Source organism: Leopardus geoffroyi, chromosome C2 (genome assembly GCF_018350155.1).
Source record: "Leopardus geoffroyi isolate Oge1 chromosome C2, O.geoffroyi_Oge1_pat1.0, whole genome shotgun sequence".
NCBI lineage: Eukaryota > Metazoa > Chordata > Mammalia > Carnivora > Felidae > Leopardus > Leopardus geoffroyi.
Genome location: NC_059333.1, coordinates 136959965 through 136970809, shown reverse-complemented (window position 1 = coordinate 136970809; position 10845 = coordinate 136959965). Strand labels below are relative to the sequence as shown.

The following is a 10845-nucleotide window of genomic DNA, read 5'->3' as shown; positions in this document are numbered from 1 at the left end:
TACTTGCTTTTATACCACTTTATTCCAACCTGAGCACCTCAATATAAAACTAAACACTGGTGAACTGTTTTCCTTACTAATTCTGAATTACTGTAAATGTACAAGTTCTGCTAGCAGTTCAACACTTAAATAGATTAAATCATCTCTGACACGTGGTAGATTTCATATAATGAAAATACCTAAAACAATTAGTGCAATATACTGAACTGATCAAAATAAAATGAACTTTGGAAAACAAGGCTGCAAGATTGTTACTAACATACGGCAATATTTATGTTACAAATTACTGGTACATTGTTTATTATGGTTCTAGCCATGTAGGAACAACTGGAGCCCCTTCCTTTCAAAGGGAGAGAAAAGGTAAAATTAGCTGTTTTAGTAACTGTACATTTTGTATACTTTTAAGCAACTCTTAAATATTACAGAAGAAGTAATAAACATATATGGAGACTACAGTGCAGTACCCTATTTACAGTACAGCTGAGGATCAAATTTAAAATAATCAAGTTTGAATGTACATAATTGTTAGTGCATTGACTATATTACGTCCAAAGGGAACGAAAGCCCCCTCCCTGCCCCCAAACAACAAAACCTATGTAATGGCCAGCAGTGATTGAACAGAAATCACAGACACCTGGTTTGTTTCATTTCTGTTGAAGAGCTCACATGTTTGAAGGGAACACTATCCATTAAGATCAGTTTTCATATTCCTAAAACAAGAGATTATATTTGACTTTTTTTACCCCACTAAAAATACCAGGACGGCTATAATTTAGATGCCACTAATGTTCATTTTTTTCACCCTTTCACTAAAGATGTGGCACTGTTTTCTTGTGGTTAATTTGTTAAAATGTGGAATGTACATTTTAAATATGCATACTAAGAGAAATTACCAGTTGCCTGAATACCATAGCTAAGCATAAATATCCTTAGAATCTCCTTCTAAAACAAGAATGTTTTCTGAAAAGCCCAAATTAAGAAGTTCCAAATCTTTTTCATAGAAGTGGCTGGTTAACTGTGGGTTTTCATCATCATTTGTCTCTATCCCTGGTGATGAGAAATGATTCCCCCTAACCGTCCAAGGAAACAAGCATACACACACAGCTCTCATCCCCCCTTTCTACTTCTGAAACATTAGTCAGAGGGTCACATGCATGTTATTAAAAATTAAGTTCAAAACACTTAAAATAATTCTGTATTAGAAACTTGACTCTATCATAAGTCTCTTCTTTTTGGAAGTCATACTGGGCTGGTTAAATGCTCCAATTCCACTGTCATTAACATTGAGGAAGCAGAAGAGTATTCCAGCAAGTTCAAACTGGAGGTTTAGTTACTACAACACTGACTCCTGGTTGGCTGCGTGGGTTCAGTAAGGTCTACTCCTCTTCCTCTGGCAGAATTTGCTCCTGGATTCTGTGGTTCATTCTTTGGCAACTTTTTAGCTGAGAGACAAATTGTCAAAATAAACACAATTAGAATATTCATATTAGAATTACTTTCATCTACTTACTTAAAATCTTTTTTTTTTTTTTTTTTTTTTTCCAGCTAGGTTAACCCAAAGAATCACACAGCAGTATGTTCATTCTTTTCAAATGTTTACTGAGTACCTACCAAATACTATGGACTGGTCAGTCCTTAGGTCAGTGGAGTTACACACATATAATTAAAACTTAATTTACTAGAGCTATATTTAATCCTTTATATATTTTCAGTTAATAATACCAGAAAAGTTATACTTTATTTGATAATCATTAATACTTCTTTTGTTTAAGAAAATCTAAGTTAATAATGATGGCCAGCCAGTAAGTTTATAAAGAATCTTAGCTTTTACCAATATTCTCTAGACTGCCACAAATACTTTTCTGAACAATTTGGGATTATAAACAAGTACCATCACCATCATCCCGTAAGAACCCGTCCTCTTACTGTGCTACCTAATTATCATCCCAAATTCTGGCAGGTCACATCTCCTATTTTCTTCCTGGTTACACAGACTTTACCCTTCAAACATCTTCCGCTTTCCTCTTTTATGTCTGATCAAGAACCCTAATCCGATTCACCAGTAGCTCTGCCTAGTTATGAGTTGCCTCGATTCTGAAGGCTCTATCTCAAAAAGCTGTTTCCCAATTTTGAGTCAGGTGATCTTGGCTTGCCACATTTGGATGAAGCCCTCAACCAGCAATCAGGGTTTTAGTTCTACTAAACTCCATACAGCTAATGGCTGTTCTCTGGAGCCTGAATCTCTCTGATTTAAAAATTCACCTGTTACATACACTCTGCTTAGATCCCAAAGATCCTTGATGTGGGTTCACTAAATATTAACTAACTCTAAGAGTATGGATTCTAAAGGTGACTAGATACATTGGTCTCTATCAACCTTGGAGAGGGATGACTATGGCTGAGTTCTAGCTTTACCTTAGCCTTGGCTCAGGTTAAACAAAAGTTAAACATGTTCTACTTCAGTATCTGAATGCCATGAGCATTAATCATCTTTAGAATCCTAAACACTTTAGAATCCCATTCCACCTCAATGGAAGTGAGAACCAGGAAAACTGAAGTTTGGGAAGAAAAGCCTTCACCTTGGGCCACTTCTCTAGAAATGGCTCTATGGATCGTAGGGTAAATGGTAATAAAATGGCAAATTTCCAGTCAAATGTATTTTCAAACAAAGCCTTGTAGGGACAAAGAGTAGGCTAGCATTTATAAACTTTATTATAATACTAAGTTAGGTTTTGGACTGAGTGATCATTTCTTCCCTTTAGTATACTCCATGGGCTTTCTGTAATTAGATCTGAATGAAATTAGGAGGTTGCAGGAAATAAATTGGAATGAGGAACTTTTGGCTTCTATCGGTTTACTGTGCAAAGATTAAACTAAAACACAACTCTGAGAAGCAGTCTCCTGTCTCATATCGTATTAAGCATTACCAAAATGAAGCTGATACTATTTGTTTGGTATATGGATAATTGGAGTTTACCAATTTGTCCCTGAATTAGGATTGTTAACAGGCTAAAATCCTGGATCAAGCTAATGAAGATGTGCAACAAAAGAAGCTATGCAATCATGATCTTATCAAATTGAAAGAGGATGATAAGTTTATTGTAGATTTTCTCCCACTAAGTAACTACTCCCTAAGTCAGTAAGAGTGAAAATATGAGTGCACTGTGTGATCTAAGTTACTAATCTGGTAAGAGAAATAGGCCACAAATCAATTTATGCTTGGTATTTCTTTCAAGGGAAGGAACACTGTAATTTCAGGAAAAAAAAACTGGCAATTCTAATATGTAGGCTACTTTCTGACTGGAAAAAAACATTATTATTAGCACATCTGAATAAAAGGTACAAATTAAATAAAGCCCATTTGGGGGCATCTGGCTGGCTCAGTCCGTACAGCATGTGACTCTTGATCTTAGGGTTGTGAGTTCAAGTCCCACAGCGGGCACAGAGATTTCTTTGATTTGTTACTAGCTTTTTAAATTTTTTTTTTTTTTTTAACGTTTATTTATTTTTGAGACAGAGAGAGACAGAGCATGAACGGGGGAGGGGCAGAGAGAGAGGGAGACACAGAATCGGAAGCAGGCTCTAGGCTCTGAGCCGTCAGCCCAGAGCCCGACGCGGGGCTCGAACTCACGGACCGCGAGATCGTGACCTGAGCCGAAGTCGGACGCTCAACCGACTGAGCCACCCAGGCGCCCCATGTTACTAGCTTTTTAGATATGGTTCTGGGTATAATCTGTTCTATTAATAAAAAGAGCGTATTGTTGCCCAATCCTTCACAAGTATTTCCCTAATAAACTTCAAACCTGAGTTTTGCAGTAAATTATTTTATACAACAGTAAGGTTTTTTCCTAATGAGCCACCATTAAACTCTCTTGCCTAGTGAAAGATATTCTGACAATACTTGCAGCATTTACTCTGTTCTTTAGCCTCTGAATCAGCTGTTAATTGGTTAATTTGTATGACTTCAATAAAAAAAGAATATTTCTTATTTGGGGATAAGTTTATGGGCACCCCAGTTAAAAATCATTGCCATATAATAAAAATGTTTGGGAATGAGAAGGGCTTGGTGCACGAATAGTGCAGAGACAATAAAATGCGAGAGCCACCAAAGTAGACCATTCTCACAGAATCTACACCTTAAAACTACTGGAAGGAGGTTGGGGGGCCTGGGCAGCTCAGTCAGTCAGGAATCCAACTTCTGCTCAGGTCATGATCTCTTGTGCTCTGTGCTGACAGCTCAGAGCCTGCAGCCTGCTTCTGATTCTGTGTCTCCCTCTCTCTGCCCCTCCCCCTGGTTGTGCTCTCTCTCTCTCTAAGAATAAATAAACATTAAAAAAAAAAAAATTACTGGAAGGAGGTTAAGGTCAATAGAAATACTTCTATTTTTGTTACAGAAAATAGAAAGCATCCTTATTAGTACGCTAACTTCATTGCTTTATAATCAACAAATGTGGAATCACAATCATTACCAGTTAAAATTACCTTAAAGGAAAAAGTAAGAGCACTAGGTAGGTCAAATGACCACTGAGCTACTATAAAGCATGTTATTTATATATTTAAAAAAAAAAATTTTTTTAATGTTAATTTTTGGAGAGAGACATAGCGTGAGCAGGGGAGAGGCAGAGTGAGAGGGAGACACAGAATCTGAAGCTGGTTCTAGACTCTGAGCTGCCAGCACAGAGCCCAACGCAGGGCTCGACCCCATGTATTGTGAGATCATGACTTGAGCCAAAGTCGGATGGATGCTTAACCAACTGACCCACCCAGGAGCCCCAAGTGTGTTGTTTATATTGTTCAGAGCACCTCTGTGCCTCAGTGCTTTGAAACTTTCTCCATTAAAATATCTGATTACAATAATTTGCATACTTACATAACATGTGCATACTTGAGTTATATTTGTCAATCAGTGGTTTGAAAAGAACATGAGAAAGAAAAATAGCCCTTGTTCAGGGCAAAGTGCAGATGAAAACAGTCATTCATCAGTGAGAAAGAAATCTCTTTATGCCCATATTTTGCCCTGATAAATATTTTAATTTTTTTTTTTAAGTTTGTTTATTTTTGCAGAGGAGAGAGAGAGAGAGAGAGAGAGAGAGACAGAGAGAGAGAGAGACAGAGAGAGGATGAGTGGGAGAGGGGCAGAGAGAGAGGGAGACACAGATTCCGAAACAGGCTCCAGGCTCTCAGCTGTCAGCACAGAGCCCGACACGAGGCTTGAACTCACGGACAGCGAGATCATGACCTGAGCTGAAGTCGGACACTCAACCGACTGAGCCACCCAGGTGCCCCTGCCCTGATAAATATTGCTCTGAGCTTATTTTCCTTTTCTATAAAAAGTATAATCTAATAGAAAAACATATTTACCCAAACTTCTCATTGAAATCTTTAGACATATATCTGCTTGAACTATTAGCTCAAAGTCCAGGCTGTCAACTCACCTCGAAGAAATTTAACTAAACTGAAAAGTACTATAACCTAATAAATAGATAATAGTCTTTCAAATTTAACAATATTACTAACAAAATAATTCTTGGAACGGATCTAGAAGAGAAGAATCATTTTAAAAAAAAAATCAAGAATTTTTAAAAAGATTGGGCACCTGGGTGGCTCAGTCAGTTAACTGTCTGGCTCTTGATTTAAGCTCAGGTCATGGTCTCACGGTTTATGGGATCAAGCCCCACTTCTGGCTCTGCACTAACAGCGTGGAGCCGGCTTGGGATTCTCTATCTCCCTCTCGGCCCCTTGCCTGCTTGTGCTTGCATGCTCAGTGCTCTCTCTCTCAAAACAAATACATAAATAAAATTTAAAAAGACAAACCAAATATGCCCCAGTGTAATTTGTTTTGCCTACATTTACTGTTTGAAAACTTACCTATTGCCATGAATATTTCATTTACATTCATTGATGTTTTAGCTGATGTCTCCATGAATAATAAACTGTTGTCATCTGCATAGGACTGTGCTTCCTGTTTACAGAACAAAAAAATGAGATAAATACTTTGCACATACTATACCTGCCTTATTTTTGTTATAGAAAAAGAGGCTTATTACTACTCCAACTTGACTACCTATAATCAGCAACTGGGTAATAAGCAATTACTACTAAAGGTAATAGAGAGATAACAGCACTCTTGTAGGATACCTTTTCAAATTTCTTTTTGCCTTAACTTCTTGCACTATTCCATTCTGATTCATCTGATCTGAAATTAAAATTTGATTTCAAATAGTGAGTTCCAGAGGGTGGAAAATTATCCTATTCTAAATATAAAAGTCTCTTCGATCTCTATAGCAATTTTTATTTATGCTCATTACTCACAACGAAGACAAAGGGAATCCTAGTATCTAATACTGGCTTCAAACACTAAATGGCTAACAATATTTTGAGTATGTCATGAACCATTCCTTTAAAAATTACTATTCTATATTTTTGTCATGCTTTACATTTTACATATATTATTGCCTTTAAGCCTCACAGTTGTGAATAGCAACCAATTATCTTTCCAATTTAAAGAAAAAAAATGAGGTTCCTTTGAATTGTGTGAGAGGGCCAGTTTTGACTATAACTTAACTGCTCTATCTCCCACACTCTATGCTGGGGACAAACCATCTCAGGGTAATAGATATTATACCTCATAGGACTGTAACCAGAATTATATAAAATCACAATTGCAATGGTAGCAATATGCTCAGCTTACTACCTAATGGTGCAAGCAATATTAGTTCCCTTTCAGTCCATGTACTCCACCAACAGCCATCATCAAAGACAATTATGCCACCACTGATACTATACTATATATATATATATATATATACACACACACACACACACATATAGTACGTACTATACGTACGTATATACGTATGTATATATATATATATATATATAGTAAGTACTATATATATATAGTATATACACGCTATATATATATAGTATATACACGCTATATATATATAGTATATACACACTACATATATATAGTATATACACACACACACTATATATATATAGTATAGTATGCAGTGTACAGTTTCTACTATATACCATATATAGTAGAGAAACTAAAGAGGGAGAGAAGAGGGAAAGTTTAAAAATGTCTAACTAGGGACATTTGTTTTAAATAATTTTACTTTAGGGGTGCATGGGTGGCTCATTGGTTGGGTGTATGACTTTGGCTCAGGTCATGATCTCATGATCTGTGAGTTTAAGCCCCACATTGGACTCGCTGCTGTCAGAGCAGAATGCACTTGAGATTCTCCGTCCCCTTCTCTCTCTGCCCCTTCCCTACTCATGCTCTTTCTCAAAAATAAACACAGGTAAGTAAGTAAATAAATAATTGTGCTTCATTTTGCAGAAGGGAACATTCTTAATTAGCTAGAATAACCTATAAGTGGATTTTTGAGCCTTTATTTTTGAAGGCCCTTTTAAGAACCACATAAGTATAAGCTGTATGTGTATATGTGGGCATGTGTATGTATGCTAATATAAACATTGGCAGATAAATAAAAAAGGTTAGGAAGGATACTAAAGTATGTGTAGGGGTGGAGGGATTAGGGTAGGAGGCAATCAATAATCTTTTGCTTTATAGATTTCTGCACTATTTGTGAAAACTCATTTCTTTTGTAATTGTTTAGATCAACAAAATCTTTGAGAGTATTTATATATTACAACTATGTGAAGATATTTAAAAATTCAGACTTGTCATGAGAAGCATTTTATTACATACAGTAGATCAACATTTCCTTAAAAAATTGATATTTTCTATTATTTGCATGGCTTTAAAATAACTAATTCAAGTGTAGATACAGAAGGAAAATTTACAATACATATATGCCTTCAAACATACCTGGAAATCGACAGCTCTTTTATTTGCAAGGTCAGCCTTGTTTCCTGATAAAGCTATTACAATGTTAGGACTGGCTTGCCTCTGAAGTTCTTTAACCCAGTTTTTGGCTCTGGCAAAGGACTCCTGGGAAACAAAGAAACAGCTATTTGGCACAGGCTCAAAAAATGGTTAGGGAGAGTCTCTGTAAGTAAGACAAAGCTACAAACTCTTCAATGTAACTCGGAAAGAAGTGCTTAGGATTATTGTATTATTTGAGACAATTTCATCTTTTTTTTTTTTTTTTAATCAGTTCTTCCATCTCATGAAAGCTTTGGCAGAAATGTCATGGTTGGGTATCGAGAAAAAAAAAAACTTTTCTCTAATTGAAATTCTGAATACAAGAAATGTATAGTCAAAGTAGTTTCACTGTAGAATACATTTCTACTTACCTCATTTGTGATATCATATACAACTATGGCTGCTTGTGCTCCTCTGTAGTACATTGGTGCTAGGCTATGGTATCGTTCTTGACCAGCTGTATCCCATATTTCAAACTTTACTGTTGTGTCATCAAGACACACAGTTTGGGTTAGAAAAGCAGCTGAAAGAAGAAAATGTCTGCAATAAGTTTAGCATCATTTCCCCCCTAAGATTTTCACAGTATAGAAACCACCTGGACATAGGATACACTGTACATGCACAGTCAATAGTGGTTTTAGACACCTGAAAGGTCTGTGCTTCAAAGCTTGATATACATACATGCTTGTTAGACCTTCATAGTAAAATCAGATTCAAAGATTCTTCTATATTCTTAAAAAGTTTATTGTAACACTAAATAGGTTTAGTAACATTTCTTAAATCGCTCTACACATTACAAATTTAAGAATTTCTTAATTTTAAAACAGTTCAAGAAATATACACTGATATTCTTGAAAAACTGCAAGGGGCGGGGAGCTGATAGAGAGGACGGGCATACCTATTACTACACCACCTACATTGTCAACCCCACGCCCCCTGCTCCATTCTCCTGGTATTTATTGGCATAGTGTGGTGGTTTAGTTCCAGTCCTTTGTGACTAAGTATTTTTTGTTATATTTTTCCTTCAAAACATGATAAAACTTTAATTTTCATAATCGTTATGAACTCAACCTAAACTTAATTGGTTAAATTCAGATTCAATATTAACTCCTGTTTCAATCCTCGCCATAAGGACTTTTTGCATATGTGCTCTTTCATCAGTTCTTTTCTTAGATTTTAACAAGAAAGTATCCTTTTTTTTTTAAAAGTAATTTCTACACCAAACATCAGGCTCAAACTCATGACCAAGAGTTGCAAGCTCTACTGACTAAGCCAAGTAAAGTATTATTTTATGGAGATATTTTTGCTTTTAAGGTTAAGAAGTTCGCTGTCCAATCTTGCAAATTACATATCATTTATTTTCTGAACTGCTTCTTGAGAATAGGAAGTAAAATTTCCATCATAATCCTCTTAGCTCTAGGAATAAACATCAGGAAAAACACTGTAATGGATACTTAAAAAAAATGAAAAGACGTTGAAAAAAAAAAAAATTAAAAAAAAAAAAATCATGCTTGGGGCGCCTGGGTGGCGCAGTCGGTTAAGCGTCCGACTTCAGCCAGGTCACGATCTCGCGGTCCGTGAGTTCGAGCCCCGCGTCGGGCTCTGGGCTGATGGCTCAGAGCCTGGAGCCTGTTTCTGATTCTGTGTCTCCCTCTCTCTCTGCCCCTCCCCCGTTCATGCTCTGTCTCTCTCTGTCCCAAAAATAAAAATAAACGTTGAAAAAAAAAAAATTAAAAAAAAAAAAAAATGAAAAGAAATCGATTCATAAAAGGTAGTTTATAATCAAGTGAATTGAACTTTAAAATATCAGTTGTTAGGGGGTGCCTGGGTGGCTCAGTTGGCTAAGCATCCAACTCCTGATTTCAGCTCAGGTCATGATCTTATGGTTCCTGAGAGAGAGAGCCCTGCATTGGGCTCTGTGCTGACAGTGCAGAGCCTGCTTGGAATTCTTTCTTCCTCTCTGCCCTTCCCCCACTCATTCTTTCTCTCACTCTCAAAATAAACTAAAAATTGTTAGAGTAAGTTTCTAAGTGTAGCTAGTTGCACTAAAATAAAGATACTTAGAACCAGACCTACACTTAGCCATTTTTTAGCAGCATGCTGACATCTTACAGTTGTTTTCCTTCGTTAACTTTGGTAATTAATCCTCTGCTACTCTATCATTCATTATAAATTAGTATGCCCTTCCCTTTTACTTTCAGCTCAAGGTGTGATTATTCAACTTTCTCCCAAACTGGCACAGAATTAAGTTATAAAATTTTCTAAAACTCTGGGGTGCCTGGGTGGCTCAGTCCGTTGAATGTCAGACTTTGGTTCAGGTCATGATCTCACAGTTCATGAGTTCAAGCCCTGCCATCAGGCTCTGTGATGACAGCTTGGAGCCCGGAGCCTGCTTCACATTCTGTAACTCCCTCTCTCTCTGCTCTTCCCCTGTTCACACACTGTCTCTCTCTCAAATATAAATAAAGGTTAAATTTTTTTTTCCCTAAAACCCTGTCCTATCATGCAAGAGAATTATGATCCATTTCTGTAAACTGTAGTTTATCTAGTGATGTCAATTTTTCATAAGTGATTCACTAGTTAATATCACATGTGCTGAATAAGCCAAGTCTAATTAGATATTTTCTTTTACCTTAAATATAGTATTTATTTTTCACTGTATTTTTTATAAGGTCAACTGGTTGCTGGCTTTATATTAGCAACTATAACCTTCTCAGTTTTATAAATGTCATAATTGGAAATATCTTTATCTTAAGCAGATTCTAATGAATAGTTCTGTGAATTGTCAGAAGTAGCTAATCATAATTAAAATATGTTCTAATTCATTGACCTTAACATACAAAATTAGCAAAAATATTCCATTTACTTAAATCCTGTATATATGGTAAAGGACACCAAAAAAAGCACCACGTCACTTTTTCAGTCATGAAAAGTTCTTCTGCAGAATC

The 10845-nt window shown here is 36.3% G+C and overlaps 1 protein-coding gene across 3 annotated transcripts in view; it reads right to left on the bottom strand.

The window, feature by feature from the left end:
• Positions 1 to 7: 7 nt before the first annotated feature.
• RAB5A (RAB5A, member RAS oncogene family) overlaps positions 8 to 10845 on the bottom strand; it is a 31506-nt gene continuing 20668 nt past the window's right edge. For all 3 annotated transcript variants that reach the window (XM_045503756.1, XM_045503759.1, XM_045503758.1), the window contains exons 3-6: positions 8269 to 8420; positions 7841 to 7963; positions 5869 to 5962; positions 8 to 1442 (exon numbers count right to left, since the gene is read on the bottom strand). In XM_045503756.1, coding sequence (XP_045359712.1) covers positions 1327 to 1442; positions 5869 to 5962; positions 7841 to 7963; positions 8269 to 8420 — 485 coding nt within the window. In that variant the 3' untranslated portion in view covers positions 8 to 1326. The remainder of the gene's footprint in view (positions 1443 to 5868; positions 5963 to 7840; positions 7964 to 8268; positions 8421 to 10845) is intronic.